This window comes from Tachypleus tridentatus, chromosome 10 (genome assembly GCF_004210375.1).
Source record: "Tachypleus tridentatus isolate NWPU-2018 chromosome 10, ASM421037v1, whole genome shotgun sequence".
Taxonomy (NCBI): Eukaryota; Metazoa; Arthropoda; class Merostomata; order Xiphosura; family Limulidae; genus Tachypleus; species Tachypleus tridentatus.
The window spans coordinates 119,152,636-119,170,490 of record NC_134834.1 but is presented as its reverse complement, the minus strand read 5'-3'; the positions used below and the strand labels follow the sequence as shown (position 1 = coordinate 119,170,490).

At 32.5% G+C, this 17,855-nt stretch overlaps 1 protein-coding gene across 3 annotated transcripts; it reads left to right on the top strand.

Moving 5' to 3' along the window:
- Window positions 1-505: 505 nt before the first annotated feature.
- Window positions 506-17,130, top strand: LOC143230168 (uncharacterized). Of its 3 annotated transcripts, none has more exons than XM_076463247.1 (2): window positions 506-1,251; window positions 13,831-17,130. In XM_076463247.1, exon 2 carries the CDS (start codon window positions 14,716-14,718, stop codon window positions 15,766-15,768), a length of 1,053 nt encoding a protein of 350 aa, XP_076319362.1. In that variant the 5' UTR covers window positions 506-1,251; window positions 13,831-14,715; the 3' UTR covers window positions 15,769-17,130. The 3 variants fall into 3 exon arrangements, with proteins under 3 accessions (XP_076319362.1, XP_076319363.1, XP_076319364.1); XM_076463248.1 differs by having other exon boundaries at window positions 581-1,690; XM_076463249.1 differs by lacking the exon at window positions 506-1,251 and adding an exon at window positions 1,262-1,471.
- The last annotated feature ends 725 nt before the right edge of the window (window positions 17,131-17,855 follow it).

The window sequence follows — 17,855 nt, the reverse complement described above, 5'->3', positions numbered from 1 at the left end:
CTAAATGTTTTTTAGAAACACCGGTAAGAACTGGGTTAATTCAACAGAACGTGTCGAAGATGTTCTTAGAAACAACTCTGGCAAACTGGATTATTTTAATAGTACATGTCGAAAGTGCTCTTAGAAACAACTTTGACAAACTGGGTCGTTTCAAGAGTACGTGTCGAAAGTGTTCTGAAAAACAGCGGTGAAAAAACTAAGTTCTTTCGAGAGAATGCTCGAAAGTGCTCTTAGAAACACCGGTAAGAAAAACTGGGTTAATTCAACAGAACGTGTCGAAAGTCCTCTTTGAAACAGAGCTGAACAACTAGGTTCTTTCAAGAGAACGTTTCGAAAGTGTTCTCAGAAACACCGTGGTTGTTTCAACATGTCGAAAGTGTGAAGGGGAAGATGAGTGTAACCAGGTAGATGTTTATTCATGTTTTATCTGACAAAGCATTACTAGTAAATTACACACGGATATAAGTTTTTTGTTGTTATCTAAAAGAAGGAAGTTCCGTGCTGTGACGGAAGTTCATAAACAGATCGAGTTCGGGAAAATCCACTGTTTATTTTATATCTTTGACTTTGAAGTACATTTGTAACAGTTCATCGTTTTACACAGTTTACTTCTATTAAAAGGTCGGGTCATTAACGTCTGAAATAGTACGTCTACATGGGAATATTCTTTAATAAGCCTGGAAACAAAATTTTACCGTTTGCTGCTGCTGCAGAGATCCAGTAGGATATTTCATATTAGTCCATTTGTTTAAATGTAACATATTTCATGCTAAAATAATATCTGTGTAAGACGTTGACCTGTAATATTAATCGTGTGAGTATAATCACTCTGTAGTAGCTGTCAAACGTTAAAGTATATGTGTAATAGCGGAGATGTTCCCTGTTTTATTTATAGGGAAAACCCCAGGTAATAGAACAGGATTCATCAGTGTCCAAGGCTGTGTTCATGTCGCAGTAAAATAAAACCACTATTTAGTGATAGTTGCTACATAACTTTTAAAGTTAGAAAAACTGAAGTTACGATGTGTTCGACACATGAAATGTCTAGTGTTTAATTGTATATAATGAATGTACATACACGTACTTTTGACCAAACAACGAGCTTTTCATGAGAGAGCAGGAAAAAAAAGAAAGAAAAAAAACATGTGTCACGTGATGCTGGTTGGTTTAATCTCGTGCTGAGAATGACTGGGGGGTAATTCAGTTTGTTGGAAGATCCCGAATAGTGAAGATGGAGGAATTTCGAAAGTGGTATGTGAAGCATTGTGCATTTTCACTGTGTTTTACCAATGTTTGTATACGCAACAAGAAACGTTAGAGTGAAATACTGTATTTACACGCGACTTTGTTGGTAACAGTACCCTTACATTGAATTGTGGGTCATGTGTGAATGTTTGTAATCGCGTACTCAAGAGGGAACGATATAAACACAGTTCTTTATAATGTTTTCAACAATGTCAAGAAAACCACAGTAAGAAAACTCTAACAACTTTGGAAAAATTACAAATTGAAAAAAGTCTACAAGTTAATACTGCTATTTAATTCGAAATATATTTACTTCAAGCCAGTTAAAAAGATAACAGACTAAAGACTATACCCTTCTAGGTGCTATCTGTATTTGTACAGAATTATATAATAAGTGAAATACTTCGTTTGTAAACTACATGAAACTTGAAATATTTACAAGGAGGTAATTAAAACGGAGTAGGTCGTGCGGCTACAAGCAGTGCATACCGTATATATATCAGTGTTAAAATAGTTATAGTATGATAAATCTATCAGTGGTGAAATAGTTATATTGTGATAAATATATCAGTGGTAAAATAATAATAGTATGGTAAATATATCAGTGGTAAAATAGTTATAGTATGATAAATATATCAGTGGTAAAATAGTTATAGTGTGATAAATTTATCAGTGGGGTGATAATTATAGTATGGTAGATATATCAGTGGTGTGATAGTTATAGAATGATAAATATATCAACGGTAAAATAGTTATAGTATGATAAATATATAAGTGGTGTGATAATTACAGTATGGTAGATATATCAGTGGTGTGATAATTACAGTATGGTAGATATATCAGTGGTGTGATAGTTATAGTATGGTAGATATATCTGGTGTGATAGTTATAGTATGGTAGATATATCTGGTGTGATAGTTATAGTATGGTAGATATATGAGTGGTGTGATAGTTATAGTATGGTAGATATATCAGTGGTGTGATAGTTATAGTATGGTAATTATATCAGTGGTGTGATAGTTATAGTATGGTAGATATATCAGTGGTGTGATTGTTATAGTTATGGTAGATATATCAGTGGTGTGATAGTTATAGTGTGGTAGATATATCAGTGGTGTGATTGTTATAGTTATGGTAGATATATCAGTAGTGTGATAGTTATAGTATGGTATATATATCAGTGGTGTGATAGTTATAGTTATGGTAGATATATCAGTGGTGTGATAGTTATAGTAGATATATCAGGTGGTTGTGATAGTTATAGTATGGTAGATATATAGTTGGATAGTTATAGTGGTAGATATATCAGTGGTGTGATAGTTATAGTATGGTAGATATATCAGTGGTGATAGTTATAGTATGGTAGATATATCGGGTGATTGTGATGATAGTTATAGTATGGTAGATATATCAGTGGTGTGATAGTTATAGTATGGTAGATATATAGTGGTGTGATATAGATATATCAGTGGTGGTTATAGTTATGGTAGATATATCAGTGGTGTGATAGTTATGTAGGAGATATATCAGTGGTGTGATAGTTATAGTATGGTAGATATATCGGTGGTGTGATAGTTATAGTATGGTAGATATATCAGTGGTGTGATAGTTATAGTATGGTAGATATATCAGTGGTGTGATAGTGTGTATAGATATATAGTGGTGTGATGTTATAGTTATGGTAGATATATCATCGGTGGTGGTGTGATAGTTATAGTATGGTAGATATATCAGTGGTGTGATAGTTATAGTATGTAGATATATATGGTGTGATAGTTATAGTATGGTAGATATATCAGTGGTGTGATAGTTATAGTATGGTAGATATATATCAGTGGTGTGATAGTTATAGTATGGTAGATATATCAGTGGTGTGATAGTTATAGTATGGTAGATATATCAGGTGGTGTGATAGTTATAGTATGGTAGATATATCAGTGGTGTGATTGTTATAGTATGGTAGATATATCAGTGGTGTGATAGTTATAGTATGGTAGATATATATCAGTGGTGTGATAGTTATAGTATGGTAGATATATCAGTGGTGTGATAGTTATAGTATGGTAGATATATCAGTGGTGGTGATGAGTTATAGTTATAGTATGGTAGATAGTTATATATGGTGGTGGTGTGATAGTTATAGTATGGTAGATATATCAGTGGTGATAGTTATGTGATATATCAGTGGTTATAGTATGGTAGATATATCAGTGGTGTGATAGTTATAGTATGGTAGATATATCAGATATATCAATGGTGTGATAGTTATAGTGTGGTAGATATATCAGTGGTGTGATAGTTATAGTATGGTAGATATATATCAGTGGTGTGATAGTTATAGTATGGTAGATATATCAGTGGTGTGATAGTTATAGTATGGTAGATATATCAGTGGTGTGATAGTTATAGTATGGTAGATATATCAGTGGTGTGATAGTTATAGTATGGTAGATATATGGTGGTGATGATAGTTATAGTATGGTAGATATATCAGTATATCAGTGTTGTGATAGTTATAGTATGGTAGATATATCAGTGGTGTGATAGTTATAGTATGGTGAGTGGTGTGATGTTTAGTATAGATATATATAGTTATAGTATGGTAGATATATCAGTGGTGTGATAGTTATAGTTATGGTAGATATATCAGTGGGTGTGTTATATATGGTAGATATATCAGTGGTTGTGATAGTTATAGTATGGTAGATATATGGTGTGATATATGGTAGATATATAGTGGTGTGATAGTTATAGTATGGTAGATATATCAAGTGGTGTGATAGTTATGATAGTTATAGTTATAGTATGGTAGATATATCAGTGTGTGTGATAGTTATAGTATGGTAGATATATCAGTGGTGTGATAGTTATAGATATGGTAGATATATCAGGTGGTGTGATAGTTATAGTTATGGTAGATATATAGTGTGATAGTTATAGTATGGTAGATATATCAGTGGTGTGATAGTTATAGTTATGGTAGATATATCAGTGGTTGATAGTTATAGTATGGTAGATATATCAGTGGTGTGATGGTGGTGATCAGTGGTGTGATAGTTATGGTAGATATATCAGTGGTGTGATAGTTATAGTATGGTAGATATATCAGTGGTGTGATAGTTATAGTATGGTAGATATATCAGTGGTGTGATAGTTATAGTTATGGTAGATATATATCAGTGGTGTGTGTGATAGTTATAGTATGGTAGATATATGGTAGTGGTGTGGTGTGATAGTTATAGTATGTAGATATATCCAGTGGTGTGATAGTTATAGTATGGTAGATATATCAGTGTGTGATAGTTATAGTTATGGTAGATATATCAGTGGTGTGATAGTTATAGTATGGTAGATATATCGGTGGTGTGATAGTTATAGTATGGTAGATATATGGTGGTGTGATAGTTATAGTATGGTAGATATATCAGTGGTGTGTGATAGTTATAGTATGGTAGATATATCAGTGGTGTGATAGTTATAGTATGGTAGATATATATAGTGGTGTGATAGTTATAGTATGGTAGATATATCAGTGGTGTGATAGTTATAGTATGGTAGATATATCAGTGGTGTGATAGTTATAGTATGGTAGATATATCCAGTGGTGTGATAGTTATAGTATGGTAGATATATCAGTGGTGTGATAGTTATTATGGTAGATATATCAGTGGTGTGATAGTTATAGTATGGTCAGTGGTGTGATAGTTATAGTATGGTAGATATATCAGTGGTGTGATAGTTATAGTATGGTAGATATATCAGTGGTGTGATGATAGTTATAGTTATGGTAGATATATCAGTGGTGTGATAGTTATAGTATGGTAGATATATCAGTGGTGTGATAGTTATAGTATGGTAGATATATCAGTGGTGTGATAGTTATAGTATGGTAGATATATCAGTGGTGTGATAGTTATAGTATGGTAGATATATCAGTGGTGTGATAGTTATAGTATGGTAGATATATCAGTGGTGTGATAGTTATAGTATGGTAGATATATCAGTGGTGTGATAGTTATAGTATGGTAGATATATCAGTGGTGTGATAGTTATAGTATGGTAGATATATCAGTGGTGTGATAGTTATAGTATGGTAGATATATCAGTGGTGTGATAGTTATAGTATGGTAGATATATCAGTGGTGTGATAGTTATAGTATGGTAGATATATCAGTGGTGTGATAGTTATAGTATGGTAGATATATCAGTGGTGTGATAGTTATAGTATGGTAGATATATCAGTGGTGTGATAGTTATAGTATGGTAGATATATCAGTGGTGTGATGTTATGATAGTTATGATAGTTATGGTAGATATATCAGTGGTGTGATAGTTATAGTATGGTAGATATATCAGTGGTGTGATAGTTATAGTATGGTAGATATATCAGTGGTGTGATAGTTATAGTATGGTAGATATATCAGTGGTGTGATAGTTATAGTTATGGTAGATATATCAGTGGTGTGATAGTTATAGTATGGTAGATATATCAGTGGTGTGATCAGTGGTGTGATAGTTATAGTATGGTAGATATATCAGTGGTGTGATAGTTATAGTATGGTAGATATATCAGTGGTGTGATAGTTATAGTATGGTAGATATATCAGTGGTGATAGTTATAGTATGGTAGATGATATCGGTGGTTATAGTTATGTATGGTAGATATATCAGTGGTGTGATAGTTATATATGGTAGATATATCAGTGGTGTGATAGTTATAGTATGGTAGATATATCAGTGGTGTGATAGTTATAGTATGGTAGATATATCAGTGGTGTGATAGTTATAGTATGGTAGATATATCAGTGGTGTGATAGTTATAGTATGGTAGATATATCAGTGGTGTGATAGTTATAGTATGGTAGATATATTAGTGGTGTGATAGTTATAGTTATATGGTAGATGATAGTTATAGTATGGTAGATATATCAGTAGTGTGATGATAGTTATAGTTATGGTAGATATATCAGTAGTGTGATAGTTATAGTATGGTAGATATATCAGTGGTGTGATAGTTATAGTATGGGTAGATATATCAGTGGTGTGATAGTTATAGTATGGTAGATATATCAGTGGTGTGATGGAGTATGGTAGATATATCAGTGGTGTGATAGTTATAGTTATGGTAGATATATCAGTGGTGTGATAGTTATAGTATGGTAGATATATCAGTGGTGTGATAGTTATAGTATGGTAGATATATCAGTGGTGTGATAGTTATAGTATGGTGATAGTTATAGTAGTGATATATCAGTGGTGTGATAGTTATAGATAGATATATAGTGATGGTAGATATATCAGTGGTGTGATAGTTATAGTATGGTAGATATATATGGGTGTGTGTGATAGTTATAGTATGGTAGATATATCAGTGGTGTGATAGTTATAGTATGGTAGATATATCAGTGGTGTGATAGTTATAGTATGGTAGATATATCAGTGGTGTGATAGTTATAGTATGGTAGATATATCAGTGGTGTGAGTTATAGTATGGTAGATATATCAGTGGTGTGATAGTTATAGTGATAGTATGGTAGATATATCAGTGGTGTGATAGTTATAGTTATGGTAGATATATCAGTGGTGTGGTTATGTAGTTATAGCTGTTGGTGATCAGTGTGATAGTTATAGTATGGTAGATATATCAGTGGTGTTAGATATATAGTGTGATAGTATGGTAGATATATATCAGTGGTGTGATAGTTATAGTATGGTAGATATATCAGTGGTGTGATAGTTATAGTATGGTAGATATATCAGTGGTGTGATAGTTATAGTATGGTAGATATATCAGTGGTGTGATAGTTATAGTATGGTAGATATATAGTGGTGTGATAGTTATAGTATGGTAGATATATCAGTGGTGTGATAGTTATAGTATGGTAGATATATCAGTGGTGTGATAGTTATAGTATGGTAGATATATCAGTGGTGTGATAGTTATAGTATGGTAGATATATCAGTGGTGTGATAGTTATAGTATGGTAGATATATCAGTGGTGTGATAGTTATAGTATGGTAGATATATCAGTGGTGTGATAGTTATAGTTATGGTAGATATATCAGTGGTGTGATAGTTATAGTATGGTAGATATATCAGTGGTGTGATAGTTATAGTATGGTAGATATATCAGTGGTGTGATAGTTATAGTATGGTAGATATATCAGTGGTGTGATAGTTATGATGGTAGATATATCAGTGGTGTGATAGTTATAGTATGGTAGATATATCAGTGGTGTGATAGTTATAGTATGGTAGATATATCAGTGGTGTGATAGTTATAGTATGGTAGATATATCAGTGGTGTGATAGTTATAGTATGGTAGATATATCAGTGGTGTGATAGTTATAGTATGGTAGATATATCAGTGGTGTGATAGTTATAGTATGGTAGATATATCAGTGGTGTGATAGTTATAGTAGTGTGATAGTTATAGATGGTAGATATATAGTGTGTGTAGTATGTTATAGTGGTAGATATATATCAGTGGTGTGATAGTTATAGTATGGTAGATATATCAGTGGTGTGATAGTTATAGTATGGTAGATATATCAGTGGTGTGATAGTTATAGTATGGTAGATATATCAGTGGTGTGATAGTTATAGTATGGTAGATATATCAGTGGTGTGATAGTTATAGTATGGTAGATATATCAGTGGTGTGATAGTTATAGTATGGTAGATATATCAGTGGTGTGATAGTTATAGTATGGTAGATATATCATCAGTGGTGTGATGGTGTGATAGTTATAGTATGGTAGAGATATATCAGTGGTGTGATAGTTATAGTATGGTAGATATATCAGTGGTGTGATAGTTATAGTATGGTAGATATATCAGTGGTGTGATAGTTATAGTATGGTAGATATATCAATGGTGTGATAGTTATAGTAGAGGTAGATATAGTGGTGTGATAGTAGTGGTGATCAGTGGTGTGATAGTTATAGTATGGTAGATATATCAGTGGTGTGATGGTGTGATATATCAGTGGTTATAGTATGGTAGATATATCAGTGGTGTGAGTGTGGTAGTATATAGTATGGTAGATATATCAGTGGTGTGATAGTTATAGTATGGTAGATATATCAGTGGTGTGATAGTTATAGTATGGTAGATATATCAGTGGTGTGATAGTTATAGTATGGTAGATATATCAGTGGTGTGATAGTTATAGTATGGTAGATATATCAGTGGTGTGATAGTTATAGTATGGTAGATATATCAGTGGTGTGATAGTTATAGTATGGTAGATATATCAGTGGTGTGATAGTTATAGTATGGTAGATATATCAGTGGATATATCAGTGTGATAGTTATAGTATGGTAGATATATCAGTGGTGTGATAGTTATAGTTATGGTAGATATATCAGTGGTGTGATAGTTATAGTATGGTAGATATATCAGTGGTGTGATAGTTATAGTATGGTAGATATATCAGTGGTGTGATAGTTATAGTATGGTAGATATATCAGTGGTGTGATAGTTATAGTATGGTAGATATATCAGTGGTGTGATATCAGTGGTTATAGTATGGTAGATATATCAGTGGTGTGATAGTTATAGTATGGTAGATATATCAGTGGTGTGATAGTTATAGTATGGTAGATATATCAGTGGTGTGATAGTTATAGTATGGTAGATATATCAGTGGTGTGATAGTTATAGTATGGTAGATATATCAGTGGTGTGATAGTTATAGTTATGGTAGATATATAGTGGTGTGATAGTTATAGTATGGTAGATATATCAGTGGTGTGATAGTTATAGTATGGTAGATATATCAGTGGTGTGATAGTTATAGATATATGGTAGATATATCCAGTGGTGTGATAGTTATAGTATGGTAGATATATCAGTGGTGTGATAGTTATAGATTATGGTAGATATATCAGTAGTGTGATAGTTATAGTATGGTAATTATATCAGTGGTGTGATAGTTATAGTATGGTAGATATATCAGTGGTGTGATAGTTATAGTATGGTAGATATACCAGTGGTGTGATAGTTATAGTAAGGTAGATATATCAGTGATGTGATAGTTATAGAATGGTAGATATATCAGTGATGTGATAGTTATAGAATGGTAGATATATCAGTGATGTGATAGTTATAGTATGATAAATATATCAGTGGTAAAACAGTTATGGAATGACAAATATATCAGTGGTAAAAAAACAGATAATATATCAGTGGTATAGGTATAGTATGATAAATATGTCATAAAATATATAAATATATCAGTGGTAAAATAGTTATACTATGTAAATATATTAGTAATAAAATAGTTATAATCAGTGGTTATAGTATGATAAATATATCAGTGGTAAAATATATACTATGATAAAATATCAGTGGTAAAATAGGTATAGTATGATAAAAATATCAGTGGTAAAATAGTTATAGTATGATAAATATATCAGTGGTAAAATAGTTATACTATGATAAATATATTAGTGGTAAAATAGTTATAATGATAAATATATCAGTGGTGTGATAGTTATAGTATGATAAATATATCAGTGGTAAAATAGTTATACTATGATAAATATATCAGTGGTAAAATAGGTATAGTATGATAAAAATATCAGTGGTAAAATAGTTATAGTATGATAAATATATCACTGGTAAAATAATTTTAGTATGATAAATATATCAGTGGTGGAATAGTTATAGTATGATAAATATATCACTGGTAAAATAATTATAGTATGATAAATTTATCAGTTGTGGAATAGTTATAGTATGATAAATATATAAGTGGTAAAACAGTTATAGTATGATAAATATATCACTGGTAAAATAATTATAGTATGATAAATTTATCAGTGGTGGAATAGTTATAGTATGATAAATATATCAGTGGTAAAACAGTTATGGAATGATAAATATATCAGTGGTAAAATAGATATAGTGTGATAAATATATCAGTTGTAAAATAGTTATAGTGTGATAAATATATCAGTGGTGGAATAGTTATAGCATGTTAGATATATCAGCAGTAAAATAGTTATAGTATGATAAATATACTCTTCAAAAAAAGAAACGCAAAAGGCAAAATTTGAGACATATTGTTAACAAGTTTATTCCGGGTAGGTTTGTATGATATGTGTGAAACTTTGCACATTCACTGCTGAACATCCAAAGTCTGCAAAGGTGAAGTCCACGCTCACTAGTTGACGTTTAACGTCACTCAACGTCAATAACGAGTATGACCTCCGTGAGCATCAATAACTGCTTGGTATCTCCTGCCCATGGAAACGATGAGATGACGAATCACATCCTGTGGAATGGCTGTCCACTCAGCCTGCAAAGCTGCTGCAAGCTGAGGTAGAGTTTGCGGTTGAGGTTGTCGCCGTCGCAGACGTCGGTCCAACTCGTCCCAAAGTTGTTCGATGGGGTTTAAATCTGGTGATCTGGAGGGCCAGGGAAGAACGTTGATGTTGTGGTGTCTCAAGAAGACAGTGGTGAGTCGGGCTCTGTGAGGACGGGCGTTGTCATGTTGAAAAACGTCGTTGACGTTCACCATGATGGGTTGCACATGGGGCCTAAGAATCCCGTCGACGGTTGCGTACGGTCTGATCGGAACTCCTACCCAGCCCTGGTATGGTTGAGGCAGTAGACGTCGCAGTGGTGGTCCTATCCCGAAGGTGACGTAGCCAGATGTAGCGATCTTGTGCGGGCGTGGTCACACGAGGTCTGCCAGATCGTGGACGGTCACAAGTTGATCCATGTTGTTGGTGACGATTCCATAGCCTTGTGATGGTGCTTGGGTGGACAATCACAGCTCTGGCAACATCTGATCGAGATTCGCCTGCTTCCAATCGACCAATGGCGTTGTTGCGTTGTGCTTCAGTCAGTCTTGGCGTAACTGTATTGCGTGTCGGTGGCTTGACACTGAGCTGTGGAAACCGAGAACCCGTCACTTTTATAGGGATTTTGCGCATGTTGCACTTGCAGAACATGCAGATCTCTCAAACAAATTTATTGGACACGAATGCGTTTTGGCGAAAAATCCGATGTTTTCCTCCGTTTTCAAAGTGCACAACTTTTATTGTCATTTTGGTCTGACAATCAGTGCCTTAACACGTGTAACATCACATACTCTGAGCTTGTAACGTTATTACATATATTTCTCTCTAAAATAACAAAAATATCCCTTTTGCGTTTCTTTTTTTGAAGAGTATATATCAGTGGTGGAATAGTTATAGAATGGTAGATATATCAGTGGTGTGATAGTTATAGAATGGTATATATATCAGTGGTGTGATAGTTATAGTATGGTAGATATATCAGTGGTGTGATAGTTATAGTATGGTAGATATATCAGTGGTAAAATAGGTATAGTATAATAAATATATCAGTGGTAAAATAGGTATAGTATAATAAATATATCAGTGGTAAAATCGTTATTGTGTGATAGTTATGGTATGAGAAATATATCAGTGGTAAAATAATTATAGTATGATAAATATATTAGTGGTAAAATAGTTATAGTATGATAAATACATATATCACTGGTATAACAGTAATAGTATGATAAATACATCAGTGGTATAATAGTTATAGTATGATATATATATATCACTGGTAAAATAATTATAGTATGATAAATTTATCAGTGGTGGAATAGTTATAGTATGATAAATATATAAGTGGTAAAACAGTTATGGAATGATAAATATATCAGTGGTAAAATAGATATAGTGTGATAAATATATCAGTATTAAAATAGTTATAGTGTGATAAATATATCAGTGGTGTGATAGTTATAGTATGGTAGATATATCAGTGGTAAAATAGGTATAGTATAATAAATATATCAGTGGTAAAATAGTTATAGTGTGATAAATTTATCAGTGGTGGAATAGTTATAGTATGATAAATATATAAGTGGTAAAACAGTTATGGAATGATAAATATATCAGTGGTAAAATAGTTATAGTGTGATAAATATATCAGTGGTGTGATAGTTATAGTATGGTAGATATATCAGTGGTGTGATAGTTATAGAATGGTAGATATATCAGTGGTTTGATAGTTATAGTATGGTAGATATATCAGTGTTGTGATAATTATGGTATGGTAGATATATCAGTGGTGTGATAGTTATAGTATGGTAGATATATCAGTGGTGTGATAGTTATAGAATGGTAGATATATCAGTGGTGTGATAGTTATAGTATGGTAGATATATCAGTGGTGTGATAGTTATAGAATGGTAGATATATCAGTGGTGTGATAGTTATAGTGTGGTAGATATATCAGTAAGTTCTTTTAATTTCCCTCTAAATTGATTATAACACTATATCTATAACTATATATTTTACAATAATCAATAATGATTGATACTGAGTAGAGGGGAAATTAAACTATTTGTGTCTTAGTAAACTGTAATTGTTGTTATTGATTAGAGAGGTAAACTATCTGTTTTACTGTAAACTATCATGGTTGTTACTGTGTAAATGGGTAATTAAACTACATATCTTACAGTGAACTATGATGGTTATTACTGTGTAGAGGGGTAATTAAACTACATATCTTACAGTGAACTATGATGGTTATTACTGTGTAGAGGGGTAATTAAACTACCTATCTTATAATAAAATGTAGTGGTTGTTACTGTGTAGAAGAGTAATTAAACTACCTGTTTTCCAGTAAACTGTAGTGATTGTTACTGAGTAGAGTGGTGAAATACATGTCTTACAGTAAACTATAATGGTTGTTATTAAGTAGAGAGGTAAACAACCTGTCCTACATTGACTTATAATGGTTGTTACTGTGTAGAAGGGTAATTAAACTTCCTGTCTTCCAGTAAACTGTAGTGGTTACTGAGTAGAGGGGTAATTAAACTACCTATCTTATAATAAAATGTAGTGGTTGTTATTGTGTAGAGGGGTAATTAAACTACCTATCTTATAATAAAATGTAGTGGTTGTTACTGATTAGTGGGGTAATTAAACTACCTATCTTATAATAAAATGTAGTGGTTGTTACTGATTAGTGGGGTAATTAAACTACCTATCTTATAATAAAATGTAGTGGTTGTTACTGATTAGTGGGGTAATTAAACTACCTATCTTATAGTAAAATATAGTGGTTGTACCTGAGTAGAGAGGTAATTAAAGCGCCTGTATTACAGTAAACTATCATGGTTGTTACTGTGTAAAGGGGTAATTAAACTACATATCTTACAGTGAAATATAGTGTTTGTTACTGAGTAGAGGGGTAATTAAACTACCTGTCTTACAGTGAACTATGATGTGAACTATGAATGGTTATTACTGTGTAGAGGGGTAATTAAACTACCTATCTTATAATAAAATGTAGTGGTTGTTACTGTGTAGTGGGGTAATTAAAGCACCTGTCTTATAGTATCCTATGATGGTTGTTACTGAGTATAGAGGTGATTAAACTATCTGTCTTACAGTAAACTAGAAAGGTAATAATTGAGTAGAGAGGTAGTTAAACAACCATTTGTACAGTAAACTTTTAAAAGTCATCACTGATTATGGAAGATATTTTTCTTTTTATTATTTTTCAATTGGGTAACTTTAACATAAATCTAAAAGTATTCATATTTAGTTACAGAAAGTTGGCAGTTTTTGTGAGTACTGTGTTGGTGATAAGCTCACGTTTGTTCTCTGTGCCGGGACTAGCTGATCACTTAGATGGGAAGACTTCTAGCATTTCTTATGAAGATATATATGAAATTCCGAATTGCAAATTTGATGTGAAGAACAGATATTTTAGTGTATTTTGTGAAAATGTCACCATCGACATTGTTTCTTTAATACCTAGTGAAACCAGTAAACTGGTTATAACAAATGGAAACTATCAAACTCTTACGAAGCCCTTATTTACTCACTTATCAAATCTGGAAGTTTTACACCTTCCCTCTAATAGAATTCGATACATAATCTCAAAATCACTTTTGGTTTATCTAAGCTGAAGGAACTTAATCTCGGTGATAATTTTATTGTAGTGCTGTCTCCTAAACTCTTTAAATTTACACCAGATGTCACTTCTCTCAATCTTTCTCATAATAACATCCGTAGCTTTCGGACCATAGTTGCTAGTGTCTCCGTCTTGCCATCCTTGACAGAACTAAATCTTTCTCACAACAAGCTTGTCGGTGCAATAAATGAGCAGGACTTCAATAAACTGGAAAACTGTTCTTTGGAGAAGGTTTACCTCAACGACTGTTCTATAAAAGTAGTTGAAGAAGGGGTGTTTTCAAGACTCAAGTTTCTTAAATTTCTCGACATTGGTAACAATCCATTCTCCCAGAATACTTTAAGGAATCTTACCAATGATTTGCAGGAACTCCAAGTTGAAGAACTTCGACTACAACAGTTGACACTTATCAATGATTTCCCAAGTTATGGACTGGCTCCTCTGGAAAATTCTAGTCTTCAAATACTACTGCTCGATAAGAATTATTTTACGACTGTTTATCCATTGCCCTCGATGCCTCAATTAAGAAAATTATCCATGAGTTATTGTAATATCAGAGTTTTATCAGACTCCTTTGTCAATATACCTAATTTGAAGGAGTTGATCCTTTCTCAAAATGAAATATTTGTTATAAGTTCCCCCATTACTTCTCTCAGGAACCTAAGCACTCTAGACATGCATTTTTCAACCAGAGATGTGGAACTGTTCACTTTTGTTTTCACAGATTTTGGTCTTAGTCAGTTGGAGAATCTACAGAATCTAACACTATATGGTATTCCTATTAAGAAGTCGATAAATAGGTATTATTTATTTGGATTAAAAAGTTTGAAATATCTTGATCTTGCCGACACCAAAATTGTGGATATTGAAGAATTTTCATTTGAAACATTAAGAGACCTTGAAATTCTGGATTTGTCATACAATTCCATCAGAAACATCAGGGAGAATTTATTTTATGGCTTGAACAATTTAAGGATTCTCGAGTTGCGAGAAAACTTGATATCATTTGCCAAAGATTCTCTTCCGTTTCAACATTTACCCAGATTACTGGTCTTGAACTTACGGAACAACAAAGTTAAAACACTTAACTCGGACATGTTTTCAAGTTGCTCCAGTTTAACACACCTGATGTTAGAAAGTAATTTGCTCACTTCGTGGAATCGTGACATTTTTCAAAACAATTCTCAACTCTTAGCTCTGTTGTTACGGAGGAACCAGATTAACCAAGTAACGGACACTATGCTGAAGGGTTTCTCACGCTTACGAATTTTGGATTTGTCCTACAATCCATTTTCATGTGAGTGTGGAATCCACATTAGGTTCCAAAAGTGGCTGATGGTAACGAACGTCACAGTGGTCAACTATAATAACAGAAACTATCCATTGGCCTATGTATGTTCAGAGCCGAAGGAAATGGAAGGCAATCAGTTGCTGGATGCTCTTGGGAAATGCGACGTTAGCAACAACAGGAAAATTGGAAGCATTGTGGTAGCTGCAAGTGTTTTGGCCACCCTCGTTGTATTTGTGATCTTAGTTGCTCTGTCATGCTGGTACTTCAGGGGGTAGTGTACACTACGTTACGGTGGGGATACTTTCCCAATTTCATCAGGAAAAAAGTAAGTGATGCATTTGTCACGTGGGCTACTGTGTTAGAAAAAGTCTATATCTAAATTATATTTCTTGAAGTTAAAACAAGTACTCAGAAATCGTACTTTGTTCTTCTCAACAAAGGTGATCATCACAGAGTTTCACATTCCATACATTCATATTAACCAAATGTTTTAAATTGGAAAAGGAAGTTAAAACAAAACTTTATGTATTGTTTAAATGAACTACTTCTCACATAACAATGAAATCATTTGTATTTTGATCTTTGATGTTGAGTTAAACCATTATATTACAGAGCATAGTTTTGGGTATGAATATTGTATGAAATATCTCAGTAATAGTATATAACATTGTTACAGATAACAGTAAGATAGATCTTCTAGTTTTGTAGTTACTTGTTAGATTATATAACATTGTTACAGAACACTACAATAAATTCTTAAGTATAATGTTAAATTGTTAGTTACTGTGGTAACACACTATGCATGTTAGGATTTTATCCCTTGTTATATAAGACAGTTTTTAATGTTCATTATTAACAAAGTGTTTGTACTTTATTTGTTCACAGTTTGGTATATGAAATTTATTTCATCTAAATATTTGATGTTTTTTTTTATTTTGAAATGAAAATCTGCCTTGTCCATGATAGTATGTATTAAAAGTAACAACAACAATATTTAAGATGCATACATCACCCACCATTTTAATACTTCCACAAATAAACCCATTTTGATTTTGGTTTCAGAACATAGATGGGGTGTAATATTATATTCGATTACACCAGGTCAAAACTAGACACTTAAATAAATCAACACCGTGAAACGTGGATTTTCATAACATTCGAACTTCTGTCCATAATCCGGTGGATTATTAAATCTTTAAGACATTGTTGGTGAGAACATTATTTCTTATTGAAATGTTAATGATAAAGTAGAGAAAAGTTTAAAAAGAACAATGTTTTCAGTGTGAATGGTGAACATAACAAATATTGCTTTACTATTATTTTATATGGAAAATCATAACAGTTCAAACAACGATTGTAGTTTTGAAAAATACAATAAGGATGGCTTATTAAACAGTGGCAGACTGTTTTATTAGCAGCAGTTAAATATAAATATAATGATGCCGTGTAATGTTATACCCATGTTACTTTAGTAAAGCATAGGTAGACCGATACACACACCCACAGAGTACGGACACTACAAACAATCAATCTTTCTGTATTATATATATAGTGAATTTTGCTCTACTTGTAAACAACGAATGTTTGATGGTGTGAGTAAATGGTGAGATTGTTTAATAAAAGGAAGTTTTAGAAAATCTGTTTCAAAAGATTATTTTATTTGTACATTTGATATTCGTACATTCTACACAGTGTTTCATAGAGAATTATTCAAAGATTTCCTTCCTTTTATCTACAATGTAAAATAAATATTGCCTGGATATCTCAAATTAAATAAACATTTCATCATGTTCTCTAACCATTCCCATAACAGCTGGTGTTTTAAAACACTGGAATCTTAACAGTATAGAATTTAAAATTTGTTTTAACTACATAAATATACACAAATTATTTCATTGTTCCAAGAAAAGACAATTTTGTTCTATCCACAATCTTCATAAATATGGTTTTCTTCCCATTACACACTAACATTATCAATTAAACAATTTGTAAAAATACTTACTGGAGGCCAGAATAACGATAAACATGCACATTCCTTCTGATGGACCATAATAATGGAACAAAAATTCACTGTGATTGAGTTAATCATATGTTTCATAGCTGTTGTTGGTAAACAATCAACTTGGAAACTTTTACTGATATTTAATTATAAGAACCTGAGGATAAAGTGGAATCAAAAACTAGCTTGGAGTTTTAGTTTTCACAAGTTTTAAACTATTTTGTGAAGTACAAAACCTACTACAATTTTGAAACCATATAAAGAACCATAAAAATGCACAAGTTTTAGCAGAACAAGCAACCTGTGCTCTGACCACCAGAGGTGTCCCAATTTTTAAAGAGTCACAAACCCTCAGACTCACTG

Excerpts from the sequence above, each read along its gene's own strand:
- LOC143230168 (XM_076463247.1), top strand. The coding sequence starts at position 14,716 with ATGCCTCAATTAAGAAAATTATCCATGAGTTATTGTAATATCAGAGTT.